Source organism: Podarcis erhardii, assembly GCF_964252035.2.
Source record: "Podarcis erhardii genome assembly, chromosome: 5".
NCBI lineage: Eukaryota > Metazoa > Chordata > Lepidosauria > Squamata > Lacertidae > Podarcis > Podarcis erhardii.
This window is the reverse complement of record NC_138509.1, coordinates 35,612,906-35,638,353: the sequence shown is the minus strand read 5'-3', so window position 1 is coordinate 35,638,353 and position 25,448 is coordinate 35,612,906. Positions and strand designations below refer to the sequence as shown.

At 38.7% G+C, this 25,448-nt stretch overlaps 2 protein-coding genes across 2 annotated transcripts in view; both read right to left on the bottom strand.

Annotated features, from left to right (window-relative positions):
- The window catches only part of LOC309341923 (lipase member M-like), a 55,705-nt gene extending 44,098 nt beyond the window's left edge, over positions 1 to 11,607 (bottom strand). The window contains exon 1 of the mRNA XM_081861897.1: positions 11,275 to 11,607. The gene's annotated coding sequence lies outside the window, so the exon portion shown is untranslated. The remainder of the gene's footprint in view (positions 1 to 11,274) is intronic.
- Positions 1 to 25,448, bottom strand: part of LOC309342763 (uncharacterized protein) — a 34,002-nt gene extending 8,554 nt beyond the window's left edge. Inside the window, exons 1-15 of the mRNA XM_081863590.1 lie at positions 25,344 to 25,448; positions 24,418 to 24,526; positions 23,925 to 24,042; positions 22,540 to 22,738; positions 21,805 to 21,914; positions 21,191 to 21,327; positions 20,346 to 20,492; positions 19,351 to 19,422; positions 18,033 to 18,098; positions 17,509 to 17,739; positions 15,667 to 15,746; positions 13,857 to 13,920; positions 9,901 to 10,023; positions 7,746 to 7,774; positions 404 to 512 (exon numbers count right to left, since the gene is read on the bottom strand). Of these exons, the coding sequence (XP_081719716.1) occupies positions 404 to 512; positions 7,746 to 7,774; positions 9,901 to 10,023; positions 13,857 to 13,920; positions 15,667 to 15,746; positions 17,509 to 17,739; positions 18,033 to 18,098; positions 19,351 to 19,422; positions 20,346 to 20,492; positions 21,191 to 21,327; positions 21,805 to 21,914; positions 22,540 to 22,738; positions 23,925 to 24,042; positions 24,418 to 24,526; positions 25,344 to 25,435 (1,686 nt within the window). The 5' untranslated portion in view covers positions 25,436 to 25,448. The remainder of the gene's footprint in view (positions 1 to 403; positions 513 to 7,745; positions 7,775 to 9,900; positions 10,024 to 13,856; positions 13,921 to 15,666; positions 15,747 to 17,508; positions 17,740 to 18,032; positions 18,099 to 19,350; positions 19,423 to 20,345; positions 20,493 to 21,190; positions 21,328 to 21,804; positions 21,915 to 22,539; positions 22,739 to 23,924; positions 24,043 to 24,417; positions 24,527 to 25,343) is intronic.

Sequence of the window (25,448 nt, the reverse complement as noted above, 5' to 3'; positions counted from 1 at the left end):
AAAAGACAAAAAGGAAATCTGTACTGATATGATGCAAAACACCAAATCTGTATGGTAAACTACCACAAAGAAATGTCTCACCATGAGAAATATAATGAATCTGCTGCCTAAGGCTTCAGCTAATGCCTGTGTAGCAAATGTCCACATTTACATTGAAGAACCAGGCTCCTAAAACTATGCTCCGAGAAGGTGTTATTAAAGCTAACTGTGTCTTCTAGATCAGATAATCTAGCCAAGAGAGTATTGTTTCAAACACGATCAGATTAATTTGCAGTTTGAAATAACTCCTGCCAAGCATGGAGTTTCTTCTTGGAAATGCATGTGCTCTTGAAAACTATTTTAAAAATGAAATTATAAGGATCCTGGTCCACTGTTTTCAAGGCCATCTGAATTATTAACTTACAATAGTCATAAATTCTTGTGGATTCAGATGTCTTCTACTGCTGAATTCTTCAGATGTCAGAGCCTGTTGGACTAAGCCGACCACTCCCCAAAACAGCCACATCTTGGACCTGTGTATAAAACAGAACTACAGGATCTCTAGTCTGAAAACATGAGTCCTTAATGAAAAAGATTTCAGGGGAAAAACTCAATATATTGAAGAATGATCTTGAGGAGACATGATGAGTGTTGAAAGGTGAGATAAAAGGGCTAGATGAACCTTTGGCCTGATCCAGCAGTGTTCTTCTTATACTAGCAGCAGGGAGGACTGCTGTAGAGAACCTGTGGCATTACCCTAGAACAACACTGGTTGTTGTTGCTCAATATGCTCCAATTGCTTCCTAGGGGATTTTGATCCTTGAAGCCGAGCCCAAATGCCCTGGCCCCCATCCCAAAACATGTCCTCAGATTCTCCTTCTTGTATGTAAGGAAATGGTACAGACTCGGCACAAGGAAAAGAGCTATTTCAGTCTCAGAGTCCCACAGGACAGAGGGTTGACTGGGATGGGTCTGATCTATGAAGAGTGGCCAAGGTGCCTGGGTTCAGTTTCCATTACATTAAGCTCAAGACTGCTGAGTAGTTGTTTCAACCATTTCTCTGTGCCCACTCATCCAGCTAAAAGCCATCATGAGTGCAGCCCTTACTTATGAGAGTCTCTGTTCTGTTGGGATACTGCCAGGGAGACAAAGTCCATCACGCCCCCACGCCGATGCCGGACGATCCATCGATCTCCCGTAGTTACAGTATCAGTCAATTAGCGACACAAAGCCTCAGAAATAGCATGCCACATTCCAAGGCTGGTGCACGCTCTTTCAGCAGAGTTTGCACAGCGAAAGATGCACCCAGGAGAGCATATTTACAAGTTTATTCAGCGTTGGTCAGAACAAAGAAAAAAACATGACTGCCTGCTTCAGTGTCTCAGGCACAGAGAGAGAAACGAAAGCATAGACAAAACATAATCCCACAAATAATTCCTTTTCCCATCACCATCCACCACCCCTCACCCCACCTTTGTGTTAGACTTCCAATCTACTCAACTGAAATTTCTTTCCACTTCTATTACTTTCTTTCACACACCTTTAGCCTAATTTCACACTTCTTTTTCTGTTACACATTGTTATCCATCTTATTCAGTATTTCAGTGTTTGAAACGGAACTTGTTTATTCTAATAGGAGTTCTGATTTTTCGATATGGTTTTGCAAGTATTTTTTAAACACCTTCCAGTCCCTATCTATCTTCTCTTTTGAGATCCTTCCAATTTCTCCCATTGTTTTGGATATATTGTCGTACTCCACTAATTTGGCAAGCCACTCTATTTTTGTCGGTACAATACCACTTTTCCAGTTTTTCGCAATCAATAGCCTTGCGGCTACTGTTGCGTATAAATATAAGGTCTTGTCTTCTTCCTTTAGGCTTCCTGGTACTATTCCCAATAGAAAGCCTTCTGGTGTTTTCCTAAATGAATATCTGAACATTTTTTTCATTTCGTTATAAATTATTTCCCAAAATTGTTTGATATTTAAACAGTTCCACCAAATATGTATCATAGTCCCTTTTCCAGTGTTGCATCGCCAGCAGACATCACTACAATTTTTATTCATTTTTGCTATTCTTTCAGGTGTTAAATACCATCTATGTTGCATTTTGAGGCGATTTTCTTTCAATATATAACACATAGTGAATTTCATCTCTTCTTTCCACAATTTTTCCCATTGTTCAAACAAAATATTTTTCCCAATATCTTGCGCCCATTTAATCATTGACGCTTTAACCAATTCATCCTTTGTTTCCCACTCTAAAATCAGATTGTACAATTTAGATGTATTTTTTTATTTTTCTTGAATTAAGTATTTATTAAATTTTGATATTTCTTTTTCAAATCCTAACTTTTTGTATTTCACTAATCTATAATTAATTTGAATATATTGGAACCAATCACTAATATGAGCTTTAATTTCTGTATAATCCTTTAATTCCAATTCTCCGTTTTCTTCCTTTAATAGAATTTTATAGGTAGCCCAATTTTCTTTCATATTTAATTTTTTCACTGCAACAATTTCTGCCGGCGATGCCCACCAGGGAGTTTTCGGTTCTAGGAGTCTTTTATATTTCTCCCATATATTATATATAGACTTTCTAACTATATGCCCTAGGAAGCCTTTATGTATTTTGACTTTTTCATCTATTAGATAGGCATGCCATCCGAATCTCGTCTCTACTCCCTCTAAATCCAATACATACGAGTCATCTAATTTGATCCATTCTTTTAGCCAGGTCAGACCCACCGCATCAAGATATAACTCCATGTCAGGGAGACCAAATCCTCCTCTCTCCTCCTTATCTATCATTATTTTGGGTTTTATTCTTGGCTTTTTCCCTGACCATACGAATTTGGCTAAATCTCTTTTCCAATTATTAAAACATTTATTTCCTCCTAGTATTGGGATACTTTGAAATAAAAACATCATCCTTGGTAATATGTTCATCTTTATTACCAATATTTTCCCTAGTAAAGAAAGATTTAATTTCCCCCATACTTGCAAATCATTTTTTATTTCATTCCATGTTTTCCCATAGTTCTCATTACTTAAATCTATAGCGTTTGTTGTTAAATTTATTCCAAGATACCTTATTTTCTTTTTAATTTCCAATCCTGTAATTTCTTGTAATTTCACTTTATCTTTTTCTTCCATATTTTTCAGTAATATTTTAGTTTCCCCATAGTTTAATTTCAATCCTGCTAATCTGCCATTTTCGTTTATGCATTCCAATATTCTAGGTGTACATTGTAGGGGATTTTCTGTTGTGATCATAACATCGTCTGCAAAGGCTCTTAACTTGTATCTTTTTTCACCAACTACTATTCCTCTTATTTGGTTGTCCTGCCTTATTTTCTTTAATAGAAACTCTAATACTATTATAAATAACATTGGGGATAGGGGGCATCCTTGTCTTGTACCTTTAAAGATATTGATTTCTTCTCCAAACTCTCCATTAATAATAATTTTTGCTTTCTGTTGGTTATATATTGCATTTATACCTTTTAATTCTTTTAATAGTTTTTTCATAAATTCCCATGAGATTTTATCGAAAGCCTTCTCCGCATCGATTGAAATCAGGGCTGCTTGTTTATCTCTTCTTACTTGTAGATATTCCATTATGTCTATTAAATTTCTAATATTATCCTTTATTTGTCTGCCTTCCACAAATCCAGCCTGATTTTTATGTACTATTTTTCCTATAATTTTTTTCAACCTGTTAGCAAATAATCCTGCATAAATTTTATAATCCAAATTTAACAATGAAATAGGTCTATAATTTGAGACAGATTCCAAGTCTGTACCTTGTTTTGGCAGGAGCGTTATATACGCTTGAGTCCAAGAGTCTGGAATATTCCCCTTCTCTACTGCTTCCTCTATTACTTCTTTTAGTGGGTTGATTAATTCATTTAACATTTCTTTGTAGTGTTCTGCTGGTATGCCGTCTGGACTTGGGGATTTCCCTATTTTTAATTTTTGAATTGATTCCTTAATTTCTACGGTTGATATTGGTTCATTTAATAATTTATGGTCTTCTTCTGCTATCTCTATTAATTTATTTTTCTTTATATATTCCTCTATTTCTTCTATTGGCACTTCATCTTTTTGATATAATTTTTTGTAATATTTTTCAAATTCTTTTTTACTTTCTGTCATATCCCTTATTGTCCTCTCTTCTACTTTTATTTTATTTATTAATTTTTCATTTCTTTGTTTCTTTAATTGCCAGGCAAGGATCTTGCCTCGTTTATTTGCCCATTCAAAATTTTTATATTTCCAAAATTTGATTTGTTGTTCTACCTCCTGTTCTATAATATTATTATATTCTACTCTCAGTAATTTAATTTCTTGATTTAATCTCTCTTTATTTTTGCTTGCATAGGCCAATTTTTCCTTCCTTTTAATTTCTTCTAAAAGTTCCCTTTTCTTTTTTCTTTATTCTTATATGCTATTGAGTTTTGTTGTATGAAATATCCCCTAACAACTGCCTTCCCAGCATCCCACACTGTTTTAACATCTGTCCCTTTCCTCCAATTGTTTTCAAAATATTCCTTCATCAACTTTCTGGCTCCTTGTATTACTTTTTCATTTTTTTAATAAGAAAACATTCATTCTCCACCTTTCCCCCCCTTTCTCCTCTTTTCCTTTAAGAGTTAATGACACTGGATTGTGATCTGTAAGTGTTTTTGGTAATATTTCGGCATTCTCTGCTTCAATTGTCATATCCTTAGTAATCCATATACTGTCAATTCGACTATACAATTTTTTTGGTTCTGAGAAATATGTGAACTCCTTTTCGACAGGATCTCCATATATCCACTAAATCAAAAATCTTTACCATTTCCATAAAGCTTTTTGGCAACTTCCCTTCATTTCCCCGCCTCTTCTTCTGCGATCTATCCAATTCTGGTTCCATTACTCCATTTAAATCCCCTAACACAATAATTCTCATCTCTATATATTCCATTAATAATGATGTTACTTTAACATAGAATTCTGATTTTCTTTTATTTGATCCATAGATTCCCGCTCTAGTGATATCCATTGGTTCCCCCTCTAGTGATATTTTGACTATTACAATCCTCCCCTCTTTATCTTCATATAACAATTCTGGTTCATATTTGCTTTTAACATACATTACAACCCCCCTCTTTTTTCTTACATCAGATGCGATGAATTCTTCCCCTAACTTTGGTTTTACCAATAGTCTTTTATGCTTAGTATTGATGTGGGTTTCTTGTAAACAAACAAGGTCCCACTTCTTACTCTCTAAGATACGTTCTATTTTCTGCCTCTTCCTCCTATTATTTAAACCATTTACGTTCCAAGATAACAATTTAAATTTCATTCTATATTAGTTGAAAAATTATAAAGTTAGTGGAAAGAGTTTAAATTATCTGTAGTGGTAAAGGAGAAGGGTTTTGTGATAGTTATTGGTCTGATTCTTTACCACTGGCGTAGTTCTTTATCCTTCCACCCTTTGCTGAGCTCTTTCTTCTTCCGCCTCATCCGATAGCTCTCCCTTTCTTCCTTCCTCATTTCTTGCTTCTCTTTTCCCGCTTCCTAATTCTCCTCGATACTTCCTCCAAAACATATCTGCTTCCTCAAATGTCTCAAATCGTCTTCTTTTTCCTTTGAAGTTGAAGGAAATTCCCACTGGGTATTCCCATCTGAAGGATATTGATTTGGCCTTTAGTGCTTTTGTTAGAAATTGGAATTGCTGTCTCTTTTTTAACAGCCTAGGTGGGACTTCTCATAAAATTATTATTTCCTTTCCATCTATGGTTAATTTGTTCTTACTCTTTACTTGGAGGATCTTATCTTTCATCCAGTTCGATGTGAATACAATGATGCAGTCTGCCAGCCATTTGTTCATTTTTGCTTTCCTTGAGTTCACTCTGAAGATTTTCTCTGTCTGTTCTATTATGTCTTTTTCCTGTAAATGTAGCCACTTTGCTAAAGTTTCAGTCATCTTCTTCCAAATATCCTCCTTCTCCTCTTCTGGCACATTCCTGAATCTCAAGGTCTTCTCTTTAATCTGCATCTGTATCATTGCTAGCGCATTCCCAGTAGCTTCCTGGATTGCTTTTTGTTCCTCCATCTCCTTTTTCAATTTGTCCATTTCTTTTCTTTGTTCCCTTTGTTCTTTGCTAATTTTCTTCACCATCTCATCCATTTGTTGATTCTTATTCTTAATTTCTTGTACTTTCTTATCTGTCTCTTTCATTCCTTCTAAGACTTCTGTTAATTTTTCCTTTATTTCTTCATTCTCTTTTTCATTTTTTTTTCATTGTGTTTTCTAATTTTTCTAATTTCCCATCAATTGTATTGATTTTTTCTTCCAGCTCTCTTCTCAATCCTCCCACGTCCAGTTTCAAACTAATAATAAGCTGCCTCAAATCCATTTCTTCAAGGCCTGAGTTTCTTCTTAATTGTTGCTGTTGACTTCCTGTTCCAGTCTGTTTTTTAATTGCATGAGACATTTTGCGTTCTCTTTTTCAACCCCCAGATGTCCTTCTATTGTTCCAATTTTCCTTTATTACTGCTTTCCCTACTTTGTCCACTGGGTGTCACTGTGTTCTCATTTGCTCTGCTTGCTAGCTTCTGCCCTCCTTTAATCTTCTCTTTCACTATTTTGTCTTCGTTACTTCCTCCTTCTTCCTCCTTCTTGATGATTACTCAGCGTCTTCAGACCTTCGACGCCATCTTATCTTATCTGTGAAATTCCCCTCCTTTCCCCCACAGCGTTCCTTATTCCTTTGTCCTTATCTTTCCTTCAAGGACATTCAGTTTCAAAGCTGCTTTCCTCCACCCAGCTCCAACAACAGGCAGCCTGTACCGCTTTGCACTTTGTAGTAAGTCCGTTTCAGATAGTGTGCTTTTCAAATAGTTTAATTGCAATCTGAGTGATTTCTTTACACTCTCTCCATATTTTTTTTCTGTTCTTCTGTCTTTCCTTTACTTTTGTGGTAGCATTACTTCTCCTCCGCAATTTTTACTATTTATCTTGTTTTGGGTTTACTCGCTCCGTGAGGGATTTTCCCCCCCCTTGAGTACCTCCCCCCCCCCTGTCTAATTTCCTTTTAGGTTTTGTTACTGCTGCTACCACTTTACGTTTATTTTAATATAGAAATAGAGATTTTACCATCTTGTCGCTGCTTCAGTGATGTGAGGCTTTTCACCAGTCTGTTTGCTGTTCTTCTCTGTGCCTGGATTCCCCCCCCCCAACTCAGCTGCTTTTTCTTCAGCGAGGGGTGCTCTAAAAGGACACTGCCGAAGTTCCTTTGACTTGAGCTTCCTTCCAAGCCTTTTCAGGGGTCGTTTAGCCTAACGTTGCTCCTCACAGTACCGGTGTATGCTCCGACCTGCTTACTGCAGTCAGAGCTCACACTGTTGCAGCTGTGGTAAAAGCGGAAGTCGACTAGGGGCCAGCCTACCACTTCCATTCCTTCTCATCTTCCTCCAGTATCTGCCATGCTAGAGCTAGACCCAACAGTGCCAACTGAGTCATGACACCAGACAGCATGCCCTCCTAAACCCAGTACTTTTTAAAAGTCTTACTGCACCCTTCAGACACCAATTCTAGCTGGGAACAGACCATTATTTGTAGCAAGTCTGCTAAAAAATTACTGATTGTACTTCAGCAGTGTATAACACTGTTAAAGGAACAACTTAAGAATGCAAGCTATTAAAATGCAAGACCCAAGCTATGTCACCAAAAAATAAATTAAAAAGAGACATGGAAGAAAGTATTTTTGCTTACCTGTTGCTGTGCATCAGTAGCGACCAGTTCTCAAATAGACACAGCAGAAGACCTTTGTGTCAGGGAGTGAGCAGAGGAGTGGTGGAGACAGCCTCCGCCTCCTGACCTTTCCAGGGAGGAGGAAGTGGAAGACAGTATCGATTTGCAACAGGGGTTTGAGGGAGGTAGCAGCTCAGAGGCAGGTTGGGAAATAATGGAAGAGGAGGAGCAACACCTTGCTGACATGTTCTTAGAAAACATTCCAGACCTTCCATTTCCCAGAACCCAGTGAGCTTTAAAAGTAGGAGAGAAAGAACTCAAAGACAGAGGGCACTTAGCAGCCCCCGTACAGCAAGTGATGATGATGGCGAATGAGGAAGTGGGAGAGAAGGGGGGTGCAGATTAACAGAGGACAACACCATTATCCAAGAGGCTGGATTCTAGAGCCTCTCTGTGTTTGAAATGAAAAAGGACTGTAAGAAACTTTCCTTGTCTTTATACGTTCCAGGGCAACCAGCCAGGAGCTTCTGGAAACTATGAAAACAGTTGAGAAAGAAAGCATCATCACACACCCAACATTTGCCTAATGACAAGTCTCTACAAAGCATTATAATGTATATTGTTGTTTCTCCTTTTTCCTTGTTGTTTTTTTAATGTAACCCACTTAGAGGTTTATTTTTATATTAATTAGTATATAAATTGTATATCAACATTTTAAAATGTGGTTTGAACTGAGAATGTGGTTGTCAGGGAACTGCCATCAGTGCCGGAGGGAGAGAGCAAATCCAGAGGTGTGTATGGACTCTGCCCCAAATAATGAGGTGAATTGGGGTGATTTGGGCTGTGATCTCCCATTCCTAAATGGGATTGTGCCTTTAAAAGAATATTAAGTGAGTTAAACGTGTGGCTGTCCACCCACCGCTGCCCCATTGACATCTTTGTATTGCTCCAGGTGAACTCAGACCCAGGCAATCTAGAGCTTCATCTACACATTCCCAGCAAATCCCAGATTGGCCTGATTCAGTTCAGGATCTAGAATTCATCCAGAGTGAATGCACATTCCTAGCTATTATCCTTATCTATATCTCAGAGCTCCACAAATTCAGCCTGCATGAATATAGAGAAAGTCATGCATTTTGTCATGTTGATGTAGGCTCTAAAAATAATAAGAAAAGGAACCATAATCCACCTTTTCCCATTTTTGGGAAGTCTTTCCAGGACTGTAGCACTTCTGACACAACAGAAGGAAAAAAGATATGTTGGTATCAGTTATACTGCAGAGACAGTAATTATTACAATTATCTCAACTATCCAAGCTACAAGTTGTGCCTTATACCTGAAATTCCAAAATGCTTCTTGGTCAATTGACAGAGTTTTGTGTCTTCTAGACCAGCTGTTCCCTCTAGTATTTATTATCCAAACATCATAGCCAGCATCTGCTAGAGAAAATCCCAGGCTATTCTTGGGAGGATTTATAATCCAGGTCCTACCTTTACCCAAAACACCATGTACCAGTAAAACAACTGGCCTAGGACCTGGTGGGAGGGGAACAGAAACAAAATGGGCATTAGATAATATTGTTCTCAGTAGGAGTTGTTCTTAGCCACTTAATACAATAATACATATACTGCTTAATGCTAGATAGGTCTCTAAGTAGTTTACAAAATACAAAAACCCAATACACATATAAGCATCCATCATTAAAATATCCAGCAAAACAATTCATTAAAATAATGCAGCAAGTAAAATAGGAAACTCAGATCAAGAACTCACAGTAATGCCTGTGTAGACAAGTCATTCCTTTGATTTTCAAGAAAGATTCCATAGCTTGCAAAGTGCTGTTAGAAAAGGAACTAATTCTAGATCAAGTTGAACATGACCAAAAAGGAACTAATTCCAGTTCACATTTGTCCACTTACAAAATGAACTATTCCATGTTCAGTTCAGATTTTAGTTCAAATTATCCCTGACAATTTTTTATCAGCATTCAGAATGTTACAAGCTGCTGTGCTGATGTATAAAATATAGGTAAATAAACATTAAAACACACACAGTTGGATGTGACTTATTTTCTGCAACAACTAGGAACTTTAAGCTTAAGAACTTCTAGGCTATGCTGAATCCTTTCAGTACACTTCCTTAAAAAAAACACCAACCAGTTACATTCCAAAATTACCTGTCTTCCCAGAACTGGAACTAGAATTCCATTAGGAATTCTATTTGCTTGCAAGTAGTAGCCATCCTCCGTCAAAATCTCATGCTCTTCACTGGGGTATCCCCAATATTGAATGATTTCATTCTGCAAGAATAAAGAAAGGCTCAGCAGACTGAGACTTCATTCTAAATCTAGATGTGCTACAGGGGTTTTTAGTTACAATGGTGCTGAGAAGAGAAAAAAGTTCCAGATTCTGCCTTTGTCCCCTGCTGGCTGTAATGAACAAAAGCAGAGGAGGCGCAATCAATACACTATGTATTAATCATTAAAATATGTCATTTGGCCTTGGAGTCAGCTAAATCCACCCATTGCAATCTATCAAGCCCTCTTTGGAGTAATTCAGGCAGGCTCGGAAATGCTTCTGTGAAAAGCAAATGCTTTGGAATATCACTTAAAAGAAATATGTACAAATTATTTTGTCCTAGCAATAGCCTGTTGTTTTCAAATGCATCTGAACAAGCAACTCACAATAGTCATGAATTCTTGGGGATTCAAGTGCCGTTTCCTTAGGAATTCGTCTGACTCGATTGTCTGTTGGATTAAACATGCCACTGACAAAAACAGCCACATTCTTGAGGTGGTTCGGACAGGTAATGCCCCCAGTTTGCGCCTCATGAGTAAGGATTTTCCCACTGTATGTGAGTTGCTTCATATCACTTCAAGCTCCAAGTTGCTTCAGAGCATGATTAAGGTACTGGCTCATACCTGGCTGTAAATTATAGGGCATCTCCCACTGAACATAGAGAATTTCTTGCTGAGCTTTTGTTTGGTGGAATGATTACTTGAACAAAGTTGCCCAACTTACTGGAGGCTGAAGGAGCAACACAGTCTGAATAACACTTCCAGAAAGACTCCATGAAATGCAAATAAAATGCTTACTACAACCAGTGCTCTTTTCTGGTCGGACCACACTGGAATGTGGTTCTAGCACGTCTCAGATAAGAACTTACTGTCGCAACATCATGGTGAGTTCTGACACCTTTTTTTTAGGGGGGGAAGCCCTATGGCAAAGGCTCACAGAACTTAAACCTATTAAAGTGAAATGACTAGCCCCTCACCTGAAAGGCTGAGTTCCAAACTGAAGGAGAGCAGCAATTGTCACAGCAAACCAGCTCAGATGGAAAATGAGATGGTGAGGGAAAATGAAAATTTGGGCTGTATGGTATCAACTGGACACCTGAACCAAAGATAATGGGGATTTATTGGAAATATGCCCCACAGAACTTGTTGGGACTTTCTTTGAATAAGCAGGCATGGAAGCAGACAATCAATCAGATGAGGAATTAATGACACCAAATAGCATTCTGGGAAATTGTTATGTACTGAAGTTCTCACCCTGGGCCAGCAGGGGGATACTGTAGATAGTTTTCACTCAGGTCCACATATGCAAATAAGGGATTGAAAGTGACGTTCAGTGATTGGATAGTTACAGAAAGTGTTACAGTTGCGTTGTAGTGGAGCTCTATATAAGCAGGCTGGCTGAACCCTTCAGTTCAGTTCTGTTCTGGCCTGTGACTAAACAAGAGCTGTTTGAAGAATCACTGTGTTGTCTGATATGTTCACCCACAACTTAACAAAAATAGAGTTCTCATTGGAGTCTGAAGATGCTGGGAATTCCTGTTCCCTGGACCATTGTCACAGACGAGTCTGTTGCTGCTGGTATACTAGGAAATGGGGTCTGCAGCACTCCATGAATCAATCAATTAAACTGTGTGGGCCTGGTTAACATGTTTGCAGTTTATTTTAAAATGGTACAATACACTTTAAACTTGCATTGGTAGTGTGTAAAACCTACTATTATATACAATGGGATGCAAGTCTGTTCATTTTTTACTTGATTTGACTTCAATACAGTAATGCAGAACACTGTTAAATGTACAACTTAAGACTGCAAGCCAATAAAATGCAAGACAAAAGCTATGTCAGCAAAATATAAATTTAAAAGCGACATGGAAGAAAGTATTTTTGCTTACCTGTTCCTGTTCATTAGTAGCAACCAGGTCTCAAACAGACACTGCAGAAGACCTAGGTTGTAATCAGCTACAGAGAACAATATCTGTTTCATCAAACACTATTGGAGCAGATGCAGAGCAACAGAAAAGGTTTCATAAAAATATGATCACACACTGAGCATTTGCCTAGTGATACGGCAGGACTGTACAAAGCACTGAAATGCATATTGCAATTCCTTGTTTTATTAAAAAAAAATGTAGCCCACTTAGATACTTATTTTTAGATTAAGTCATATTTATATTTATATTTTAGAGGAATTGTAATAAATTTGGGTTGCCGAAGAAAGGAGTGGTTGGAAGGATATAAACTTGATCTCATATTCTTATTGTTCAATTTAGGTAATAGTGCAAGTTTAACTATTATTCACTTGTATGGGGCATTAATAGAGAGCTCTGCTCAAAATACAAGCTATGCTTAAATACACTTTTTGAAAAGTTGCTGCAACAGGAAAAAATACACCACCGAAAGCCAACTGAAGGTTTTGGCTTACCTGCTCCTCTCCAACAGAGTCTGAATTTCAGCTGGATGCTGCAGAAGTGTTGAAGGGAATTTAGCTGCATATGGTTTGTGAATAATTATGGTGGCATGCAGTACCCTGGACACCATTACACATTCAACCTCTGAAATATGTAGGTTAAGCAACTGATCTATGAGGCCTACGTGGATTTTGTAATCGATTGATTGTGGGTGTACTCTACACACATTTACCTGGTAATAAGCCACCCTAATCCACTTGATCCTACTTTGGGGTTGGCATTCACATGATCGCTGTGTGTGTGTGTGTGTGTGCTTTAATTCACTCTTGTTCCTTTCTAGATTCAAATTAAATGAGACCAAGAGGGACAAAGGCCTTGTAAATTAGAAAGTTTTGATGAATTGTAGATTCTACACAACATGAGTATCCACTTGGCTAGACCAAGCAGAGCATTTCTCCCAATAATTCAAAGTGTGAGAGGAAATTCTCCCTTCTAGCTTTCATGAATTCTTCCCCAGTGACTCAATCTCCTGGCCCCCATGAAACATGCTTTTAATCCTACTTGACTCAAGTTTACATTTAGGGAAAACAAAATGCAGTTATAGATACTGTTTGTGTTTTCCTATAGTCCAGGCACCCCCAAACTCGGCCCTCCAGATGTTTTGGGACTACAATTCCCATCATCCCTGACCACTGGTCCTGTTAGCTAAGGATGATGGGAGTTGTAGTCCCAAAACCTCTGGATGGCCAAGTTTGGGGATGCCTGCTATAGACTATGTGATTTAGAATTTGCTGCCCTTTTTTAAGCACATTTTTTAAAGGGCAACTCCATGAGGAATTTAAAGGGGGCTGTGACAGCACCATGTCCCCAATCTCCCCAGTGGGTACCGGGGCTGCGTAGAGAGCCCAAGCCAGAAAGAGAGCCTCTCCCTATTGTGAGTGGTACCAGCGTAGGGCGACATTCAAGATGGGTAGAAGGAACCATGTAGGGACTCCATTTCTGATTCCTCAGGAGTAGCCGTGCCAGGACAACCCATTTAAAATGGTAAACAACAAGCAGCAAAACAAATCTGTGTACTGGCTTTAAATTACTTTGCCAAGTAACATCTTGCCACGTTGAGTAATAAGGGGATGGCGAATGACGCAGGAAGGTTTACTCCAAGAATAACTGGTAAGACAATCTCAACCTCAATTTCCTTTGTGGATTAAAATTATACCAAAAGGTACTTGACTATTAAAATGGATTGTATGCTGATTTAAGAGATTTTTTTTCTGTGAGGGGGACTTTGGTTTGCTGAAGAAAGGAGTAGATAGAGAAATGTGAAATAGAAGGACATAAATTTATAATTCAATAAAGGACTGTTTCTACCACAATTATTTTCCATTTATAGTTGTAGCCAATGGACTCTGTTGGATACAATATGAATACCTGAATTTGGTGCAATGAGCCCCCAGGGATCCTTTGCTGAGTTCCAAAGGTTTGAGGATTGGGACTATGGCAAAAGAGCATACTGGAATGTAAACAGGTATACACTTTAAGAAAATACCATCTTGTGGCAAAATAAGGTCATGACAAGAGAAGACAGGTGTGGAAAGCAATAAAGATATTTCTGAAGGTATACTACCAACTGTTGGAGAAAAGGGGATATGACAGATGGTGACGGCTCATGGCAGAAAAGCGTCACTGCCAGCTGAAGGTGATTTCAGTGAGATTTTGATGTGAATTCATTTATCTGTAGAACAAAATTCTTTAGCATTGGCTGAGTTATTGAAGAACATTAAGGATTGCACCAGTGACATTAAAGATTTGGCTAAAAGGACAACACCATTGGAAGGGTCAGTCTAAAAACTTTCTGAAGGGAGCCAAGATACCAAAAAAGAAGAAGAAGTGTATAGTAGAAGTTCAAGGTCAGGTGTCAGCTCTGCAAGCTGAGAAATAAACCTTAGAGGACAAGATTGCAGTCTCGGAGATTTTATATATATAGAGTATAGAGGTATACTGGAGCTTTGGGAGGAAGATTTTTAAAAAAGATTGGCAAAGGAATTGGCATCTTTTTCACAACTACAACCAGAGATAATGGAGAATTCAATAGACAGAGCTTATATAATTAAATCATCATATGTGAAAGCTAAGAAACTCCCAGGGGACTTTTTGGTGCAATTTTCTTCAAGAGCAATGAGAGATAAAAGATTGCAAACTCATTTTCAAAACAATCTAAGCATAGAAGATCAAAGTATTATAATTCCTAAGGAAATCCCAAATAAAATAAAAGAATACAGATTTTTGGTTGAGGCATTAAAGAAACAGAAGATGCCATTTAGATGGGAATACCCAGAGGGACTCAGTTCCACTTACAAAGTTGAAAGTCATAGATGTACAGATCTGCAAAGAGCCCAAGATTTCTGGGAGAGGAAAAAAGTGGAGGTAACAGAAGTATAACAACAAGACAAGTTGGAGGAATAACAGTGAGACACAAAGGAATCACACAGTTATATGAGAAATGGACTTTATAAGGATTATAAATGAATCTGATCCAGAACAATTATGAGGTTGTGTAGAGTAAGATTAAGCAAGACAAAGAAAGATGGAATAGGATGAGACTCTCCTTTCTGGGCAGTGGTATAGATGAATATTTCAGACAATTCCGGTGAGCTGCTTTAAGCAATGGCAAAGAGAGATAGTTACATTTATCCGGCAAGGGAAAAGCCAAGGATTAAATATAAAATTTTAATAGATGTAAAAGAAAGAGGCGGATTCTCACTGCCAGATCTAAAATATACTATGAAACAGCGTGTATTAGTTGATTAAAGAAATGGCTATTACTAAAGAATACAAGAGTGTTTGATTTAGAAGGATAAGGGAATAGTTTTGGGTGGCGTGCTTACCTGTGGTATGACAAGGGATTTTCTGAATCATTGCATAAGCAGAAGTTTAAATGGTGTTTTGAGCTATGAAGCTTCTTGACATGTTTTGGGAACAGGGAAGTAAGATGGCCCCTACTGAAGGCTTGGTTGCCAAGCTAGCTGGGGTTAAAGTGGGATAGTTGAGACCAAATGTCTTGGGGCACCCCAAGGAAATTGATACCAGTGGGGAGTCATGCATCTTTACATACTATGACCTATAACCTTTCTTGCTGTATGTAGAAGGATGTTTTTAAGTTTTATGTCTCTTTGTGTGCTGTGTTTGAAACTGCTATATAAGCTTTGTTCTAATGTGACTTGTGGCAGTCTTTTCTAACCTGCACTTCTGCTGGTTAGTGAGGTTGTCCTGTTGCATTAGCTTTAATAAACTGGGTTCCTGCTGGATCTGTTGAGCTTGCTGTTGGTGATAACAATTATTTCCAATTGTTCCAATTGTTCAAGAGCTTTTGGGGGTTTTTAAGGTAAATGCCGTATACAGGTAATAAGAGTGCTGCAGCTGATTCTTCTTCTGAAACATCCTAAGGAACAGATACTTAATACTTTCTATGTTATAACATAGACAGTCCTGTGCCTTGGTTTCTGAATCTTAATCAGAGAAGGTCTGAAACCTGTGCTAATTGTTCCTAGGCCACATTTCCTGTGATCCCTGACAGTTCTGTGCTAATTGTTCCTAGGCCACATTTCCTGTGATCCCTGACAGTTGGCTATGCTGGCTGGGGCTGATGTCCAACAAGTGGTGGGAACCAGGTTGCTCATCCCCGGACGTGTCCTGGGCTGTGCCTGAAACCAGAACCCAAACATGAACCACTTTCCAGCTGTTACTGCGACTTGGAAGAGAACACTTTTGGTTGGATTGGTGGATTGGTGAGATTAGTATGAGCACAAAGTTGGAAAAAAGCACCCTACTTCTGGCGCTTCCATGGGTGCAAAGCTCAGGAGTTGCTGGAAGAAATGGTGTACATTCTCCTACCTCTGGCATCATGATCTCTTTGTCAGGACAATGATCCACAGCAGGGTTCTTCATCTGGGGTCCATTGACCCCTAGGCTTCCATGTGTGAACTTCAGGGGGCCCATAAACCAGGCACCAAAAATTATTTCAACCAATGAAACCAACGTTGCTCAGAATGATGCTCCTTCCTTCTACCTCATAGTCCTCAGACTCCTCCTGCCGTCTACGGTGGCTTCTAAGGAAATCCCTTTGTGTCTGTTTAGCTTTCTGCTTTGAGACCCAAAGGCCACGCCTGGGGGAAGGAAGGGGCTCTAGTATACTCTCCAGAGACACCATGCCACTTGCCTGCTGTACGGTTTCTAATACATCTGACCCCTGTCTCTGTTCAGGGCTGGAGCACCTGCTATCTCACTCCTGTTCTTCATCACCCATTATTTCCAAGCTCCTTTCTTCTTCTGGGGTGTGTTCAGTTTCAGATCACCATGGTCTTGGTTTCATACTCCTTTCCTCTTCTCCCTCTCTGTAAGCCACTTACACTGGCAGTTCCCACCACTCCTCCTCATCTACCAAGTCCCTGACAGTGGCCCATCTAGTTCATCATCCTGTTCTGACAGTGGCCAAACAGATGCCTGTGGGATGCATGTAAAAATATTATCTTATTTCCTTCTTGTACCATAGAAAATTGTCTTTGTGAGAAGAATTCTGCAAGGGGGAGTCATTTCTTCCATCAGATTCTCAAAAGGGCCTATGATCCCCTCCGCTCAAAGGTTAAGACCTCTAATCTACAAGGATCTCCATCAAATGAGAACAGGTAATATCTATTTTGTGACTAAAAGATGTGACCTTTGTAGAGAGAAATGTGCTTTTGCAGTGCATGATCATGCAATTCTACCATCAATTGTGTCAGTGCAAACAGGTAGATTTAATTTGATGGCAAGCAATAAGTAATAGAAACAAAACTCAGTTAACAAATTGATCATATATACATGTTATACAGACATATTGCAGCATCTAAAGTCACATGGAATTAGGGCTGGCATATTTCCAACAGTGAAAATCCAGACAGAAAAGTTGTTGAGCTTTTTTCGCAAATTCACATAGATAGCTAAGGTATTTTTAAGGGAAATCGCCAAAAATGACACCTCCAACATGGGTTGTTATAAGTCCTAATGGAATATATGCAGTATATATGACTTTTGTAACATTTTATTTGTACTTCAGCATCAGCTTAAATATATCAGGGAATAGTTTCTTTGGAGCATCCAAACCCCATGGAAAATCGCCATGCTGCCATTCAGGAATATACTTATGGAAAACCAAATTAGAGATTCGAGGAAGCAACAGCTGAATGTCCTTTCTGTTTTCTATAATATCATGTCCACCATACCACACAGCAGTTGGCACGACCATGTCTTCGATTTGATAGATTGGAGGAGTGGTCTGTGGATGAAAATATCAGAATGATTAAAATGGGTTTCATCAACCAATCTGATGGTTCATATGCAGTGTGATCAAAATTATGGGGAAATGGTTCCTTGAGCATTCGTTTCAACTTTTCTTTCCTAACGTATTAACGAATCTGTCATAAATTTGTGCAGGGTTTATTCCTAAACCTTTTCTTCATCTTTTTTTGTGACCCATTAAGTTCAATGAGAGTTAATCTTAAATAAATATGCAGCTTTAACACATTGAAATCTATGACAAATCCCAATCACAACAACCCTTATAATTACCGTGTTGTATATAGCTTTGTTCTTACTGCCATAGTCAAAATATTTCAGTTCTTTTGATTTAAAAACCTATAAAAGAAGGGAGAAAGTACTGAATTTTCAAATTTTTAATGCTGATATATTTATAAAGTACACATAGATTAAAAATTGGCAGTATGAATTGTCAGAACCCTGTCCCCAATGCCTTAATAATAATAATAATAATAATAATAATAATAATAATAATAATAAAATGTGGTATGGTAAAGGTAGAAAAGGTAAAGGACCCCTGGATGGTTAAGTCCAGTCAAAGGTGACTATCAGGTTGCGGCACTCATCTCGCTTTCAGGCCAAGGGAGCCGGCGTTTGTCCACAGACAGTTTTCCGGGTCATGTGGCCAGGATGACTAAACTGCTACTGGTGCACTGAGGACCGTGACGAGTGCCAGAGCGCACGAAAATGCCGTTTACCTTCCTGCCACTGAGGTACCTATTTATCTACTTGCATTGGCAAATATGGTATAATATGATTATATAGTCAACAAAGATCCTGCTATAAATTTCAAGCAATCAAAATATAAGTTAACTATTTTGTCGTGAATTTCTTTGTACACATAAAGAGCACAACCAATCAAGGCAGTCTATGATGGATTACTAGATTGTTTTCACAAATTTGTGTGTGGTTTCGTAAGAATATATTATTGTTTTATCTGGAAACATTTTCATATTTATCTGGTTTTTTAAACAATACAATCTGTTTTTACCAATATTTTGCATACATCACAAATGAATAAGAAAATGATACTGGAACTTGTATAAAATAATTTCAAAAATCAATCCTTAATGTTCACTATCCTAGTAACAGCCAAACTGTGTAAGGTAATGAGAAATTGCAGTGTGCAAATTCAAATTAATGATCACTTCAAATATAATGAATAAAAAATCACTTTAGGTTTGAAGTTTAAGAACTACTCTTTAGACAACAAAATAGAAAAGTTTCTCTTTATTTCTTCTTGTGCATGACCCTGTTTAAGGATATTTACTTTTGCTTTCATTTGCATGTTATTATTGCCAATTTCTACATCTGTAGACACTTATATATCATATATCACATGTAACCGGGCAACTACACCAGCAATAACTCAGGGCAAAAAAGCTCCTGTGAGTGGTAGCTTGTCATATACCATTTATTGCTATATTGTTTTTCATTTACTGTAACTTTCCTGTCACCTTCTGTAAATTAAAAAAAGAAAACCCTTATATATTCACACACAACAAGCATTCATTTGTACTCAAATGAGCTCTTAATTTTGAAATAAGGAAAAATATGCATTAAACCCCACCTGGACCAAGTGGATCATGTTTTTTACAGAAGTAAAATCTGGAAGAATTCCAGTATACACATCTGCTCGACTCTGGATTGGAGGAAAATAATAAGAATATAAATATCTTTTAGAATCATCTCTGATTATACTGAGGAAGGAGAGAGATGAATTGCAATATAAAAACATCACCAGCATCAGAGCAATACAACATTGAGAAAGGGAAAGGGATATTACATAGGAAAACATCCATCTCAGGAAAGATGTGATTGTGAGTTTCCTCCTCCTCTTCTTCCTACTCTTCACTGTTCTGTTCTGTTCTGTTCTACTTCTGTTTGTATGAGGGTAGAAATGGAATTCAGCAGGGTCAACACACCCTTAGGGGTGTCCTAAGGGAATAATTAACCACAGCCACCTGCAAGCTCAGTGTTAGGTATCAGCCTGGTAGGAGTCTGCACCATGGTTGCCCAGTGAGGCCTCGTTTGTTGGGCTTTCACCCCAGCAAAGTTAAACATGGGCTGACTCCCACCAAACAGGTTTGGGGTGGTCCAAACCCAGCAGACCCATTCCATCAATATGGGGCTTGTGCAATGATGAACTGATACTGGGACCCAAGGCCATTCCAACTCTTACTCTGTCTGCTACTGTCAATAAAAATTTGGCTTGATTTTATACCATCACCATTGTACAGTCTTCTTATTTTACTGCACTCAAAACAAGAAAAACCAGAGAGAACAACAAAAACCATATAGTTTATCCATTAGGTAATGTACTAGGGTCTCTTCCACAAAGATTCTTCTCAATTCCTCTCAATTCTAGCTGCAACATGTACAGACCTGGTCACTCAATTGCACATTTAAGGCTCCAATCCTATACATGCATAACCTTGAAGCATGTACTATTGAACTCCATCATATTAGTTACTCAATAGTCATGCTTTGGATTGCATGGTTAATTTATCTTTATCTATTAGAATAAAATATATTGCTGTTTTGTCAATATATTTAGCAACATACCACGTTTAAGTTATTTAGATTGCATCCAGCGATTAGGAAAATACCTTGGATACAAAATTGATCTACTACAGGATAACTGCACAGCTTGGCATTCAGTTTTTTCAGTTTATTATTAAGAACAACAAATTCTTTCTTCCCCCATATGAGCTGTAAAATAAACACACACAGAGATCTTGGTGAGTCTCTTTAGGATTAATTTCCTAAGGAAGTACCAGTTATTCATGCAAGACCCAAGGCAGTGATTCAACTTAAAGATTTTATTGAGGCTTCGGCAACAGACTGGGTAAAACATGGAAATGGGTCTGATTTATATACACTTCTGCTCCCCCCGCCCCCTAGTGCATGATTGGCTGCTTTGTGCCAGGCAGCGAATCACAATGCAGACCTCAAACGTCTAGTCTGCATGGTGATGCAGACTCAAGCTCAGAGCAGGAGACACCAAGGAACATACATAACATCTTGCACGACCCCCCCCCCCCCCAAGCTTGAGGAATGAAGTGCCCATATCACTGAGCTGATTACAGTGGTGCCTCGCAAGACGAAAAGAATCCGTTCCGTGAGTCTCTTCATTTTGCGGTTTTTTCGTCTTGCGAAGCAAGCCCAATAGCGGTTTAGCGGATCAGCTGATAAGCGGCTTAGCGGCTTAGAAAAAGGGGGGAGGGGGAAAAACCGCAGGAACTCGCAAGACATTTTCGTCTTGCGAAGCAAGCCCATGGGACATTCATTTTGCGAAGCACCCCCAAAACGGAAAACCCTTTCGTCTAGTGGGTTTTCCGTCTTGCGAGGCATTCGTCTTGCGGGGCACCACTGTATACACACAAGAAAAACCTATGAGAAATACCTACTCTGATAAATCCATCAGGAAGAATGAAAAATAGCACAACAGGTCCACTGGTGTCCACAAATGTGTAGGAAGGAGCCAAAGCCATGAAGAGCTTGATTTTCTGAGCAACCTGTGGCCTGAGTGAAAAGGCAATTAAACCTGCCAAAGAGAAAGAATTCCAGAATTCAGCAGCTTTTCCAGATATACCAGAGCCAATATGCACACTGAATCTTTGGGTCTCTCATACTGGGGAATGGTCTTATCCTAGTGGAAGAGCACATTCATGTGTGCTCAATCCAGGTGTCTTAAGGTAGGGCTGAGAAAGACTCCCATCGGTTACCCAGGAAAGCTGTTGCCAGTAACTCTTGACAATGCTGAGCTGGAGGGACCAACCGTCTGACTTGGTACTACAGCTCTCTATCTCCCTATATACTTGTCTGCCACTAGTTTGGAGAGGCCTCAAAACCAGAGACCTCAAAACCAACACCAAAAAACAGCACTTCAGTTGCTGCTTGTTCTTTCAGTCTGAATTATTAGATCGGAACTATATCTGTGATGTGAATTTTGGATTGTAAGAAGGTTTTAAAATTAAGGGCTCAGGCAGTAAATGGATTCCATTTGTGTCATATTACTTACCAAGTGTCCCACCCTGAGACATGCTGAGAAAATACAACCCTTCTTGCTTGGTTTTCTGCAGGATGAAATTTATTGTTGCTGGAATATCATATATCACAATTTCATGGAAGCTGTAAGACATTACACGAACAAAATGCAAGTGAAGTTTTCTCCCCTTAGCCTCATGTTGCATTAGTAGCGCACACTATTAGAGGTGTGTATGGACTCTGCCCCAAATAATGAGGTGAATTGGGGTGATTTGGGCTGTGATCTCCCATTCCTAAAAGGGTTTGTGCCTTTAAAGAGAATGTTAAGTGATTTAAATGTGTGGTTGTCCAACCACCGCTGCCCCATTGACATCTTTGTATTGTTCCAGGTGAACCCAGACCCAGGCAATCTAGAGCTTCATCTACACATTCCCAGTAAATACCAGATTGGCCTGATTCAGTTCAGGATCTAGGATTCATCCAGAGTGAATGCACAGTCCTACCTATTATCCTTAGCTACATCTCAGAGCTCCACAAATTCAGCCTGCATGAATATAAAGTCATGCATTTTGTCATGTTGATGTAGGCTCTAAAAATAATAAGAAAAGGAACCATAATCCACCATGTCCCATCTTTTGGAAGTCTTTCCAGGACTGAAGCACTTCTGACTCAACAGAAGGAAAAAAGATATGTTGGTATCAGTTATACTCCAGAGACAGTAATTATTACAATTATCTCAACTATCCAAGCTACAAGTTGTGCCTTATACCTGAAATTCCAAAATGCTTCTTCGTCAATTGACAGAGTCTTGTGTCTTCTAGACCAGCTGGTCCCTCTAGTATTTATTATCCAAACATCATAGCCAGCATCTGCTAGAGCAAATCCTAGGCTATTGTTGGGAAGATTTGCAATCCAGATCCTACCTTCACTCAAAACACCATGTACCAGTAAAACAACTGGCCTAGGACCTGGGGGGAAACAAGAAAAAGGGCATTAGATAATATTGTAGACAATCTACCTTTTAGATAATTTCTGTTCACTTCATTAACATTGTGCGTTGTGATGATCTTCTCTAGTCCAGAATAGATACAATTATGTATATTACAGAGATAATTGCTTCTAACTAGGTATGTGCCATGGCTGTCCCACCTTTGGGCACTATTTAATAATAGTTTGGCTGGCCCTATTGATATGCAGAATGAGGCAGTTGCTTCAGGTAGCAGAGGATTTGGAGTGGGAAGTCGGAAGACAGAGCTTCATAATTACCATGTTACATGCCCTGCTGTTTCCAACCTTTATATCCTAAGATAAATGAATGATGTTGTCCCTTGGCTTATCTGAATGGCTTCTGTACATGGAATGGATTGGAGAGGGCTGTTGGCCTTCTCATCAAGCAGTGAAATGTCTTGAGCAGGGCCTGACTCAGTGGTGTAAATAAATCATTTAGTCCATGCCACCTCATTGTGAATGGCTCAGAAATAAGGTAGGGAAAGACAAAGGTGTTTAGCTGAGCTCAGATAGGAGAAATTGGGCAGAAGATGGTACTCCTTTTCTGAATTAAATCACCATTTATGCACCCACAAAAGCTTAATCCAAGCACTTCATTCTTACTCAACATCACACAGAGACATAGACAAAAGAGCTTCAAATGTCTTTCTGGAAAATGAACTAATTCTAGTCAAAGTTCAACATTACCAGAAAGAAACGTTTGTCCAATTGCAAAATGAAGTAGTTTAGTTAATATTTGGTTCAGAGTTCAATTCAAATTATCCTTGGCAATTTCACTTAGCTTTCAGATGTTATAAGCTGCTGTGCTGCCATATAAAATATAGGTAAGAAGACTTAAGATCACATCAAACACACACAGTAGGATATGTCTTATTGTCTTCAATCATTCCGAACCTTAAAGTCCAAAGAGTCTAAAGCATAAAAGAGAATGGACTTGAATATGAATTAGATTTTTTTGAAAAATATTACCCCCAAATGAAGTTAATTCACATTCAGTTCATCCAGCAATTATGGCAACTACTGTCAGGTGTAGTTAAAAGATTTTTGAACTAATTTAGTGAACTTCACTTAACTGAGCTAGTTAATTCTGAGATTTTAAGCAAATATTTGTTTTCTCCGGGCTATGTGCATTCCTATAAAAATTACCTGTCTTCCCAGAACTGTGCATTCCATAAGGAATTCTGTTTGCTTGCAAGTAGTAGCCATCCTCTGTCAGGATTTCATGCTCTTCACTGGGGTATCCCCAATATTGGATTATTTCATTCTGCAAGAACAAAGAAATTCTCAGCAAATTGAGACCTTTATTCTAAATCTAGATGTGCTACATGGGATTTTAGGTACAACGGTGATGAGGAGAAGAGAAAAAAGTTCTGGATCCTGCCTTCCTCCCCTGCTGGCTGTAATGAACAGAAGCAACCAGGAGGAGCTATCGGCAAACAATGTTTTAAGCATTAAACAGAAACTGTCATTTGGCCTTGGGGTCTTCTAAATTCATCCATTATAATCCATCAAGCCTCTTTGGGGTAACTCAGGCAGGCCTGGAAATCCTTCTGTGAAAAGCAAATGCTTTGGAATATCACTTAAAAGAAATATGTACAAATTATTTTTTCTATCAAATGCATCTGAACAAGCAACTCACAATAGTCATGAATTCTTGGGGATTCAAGTGCCGTTTCCTTAGGAATTCTTCTGACTCTGTTGTCTGTTGGTTTAAGCACACCACTACCCAAAACAGCCACATCGCTGACCTGTGTAAAACAATATCTGTTGCTACAAACTCCTTAGCAAAGATTGGAAGCCTTTCTTAAAATAGTTCTTTTAAAAGATCTGTGATTTTCTTCCAGCCGGGAACACAATGGAGGTGGTTTTGGCACCTCTCAGGTAATAGTAAGAACTTGCTGTCACAACTTCATGGTGAGTTCTGGCCCCTATTTTCCTTGCGAAAAAAGCACTATGACAAAGGCTCACAGAACTTAAACTCACAGTTGTACATGGAAGTGCACGTTACTCTGCGTCCAGGGCTGCTGTATACCAGCTCTGTTTGCTACACGAGCTGAAACACAACCTGGCTGTACACTGTCTCTCCAGAGTGGTAAATGCTCTGCTTATCTCCCGCTTGAACTACTGGTATGGCTCTACGTGGGGTACTTTTGAAGATGACTCAGAAATGATAACTAATCCAGAATCCAGCAGCCAGATTAGTAATTAGGAAAAGCCACCACGACCATATAAAACCAGTCCTACAGAATCTACCCTGACTCCCAGTACATTTCTAAGTACAATTCAAAGTGTTTGTGCTGATCTTGAAAGCCCTAAACAGATTCAGCCATTGCTGGGAGAAGTGTAGTTGCAAGGAACCAGTATAAGGCTTGTATATAAGTATACATTTATTCAGTTTGTGATTCCCCCATGGTTGCATCAGTTCTTTGCCCGCAGATTTTGTGCAAGTAGCCTTAATTTCTGGATGTGTAACTCTGTTAAATGCAAGCTATTAAAATGTAAGACCAAAGTATGTCACCAAAAAAGAAATGAAAAAGATAAATGGAAGAAAATATTTTTGCTTACCTGCTCCTGTTCATCAATAGCAACCACATCTCTAATACACACTGAAGAAGACCTAGTTTGTAATAAACTGCAGAGATTATGATCACTTTCATCAGCTACTGTATA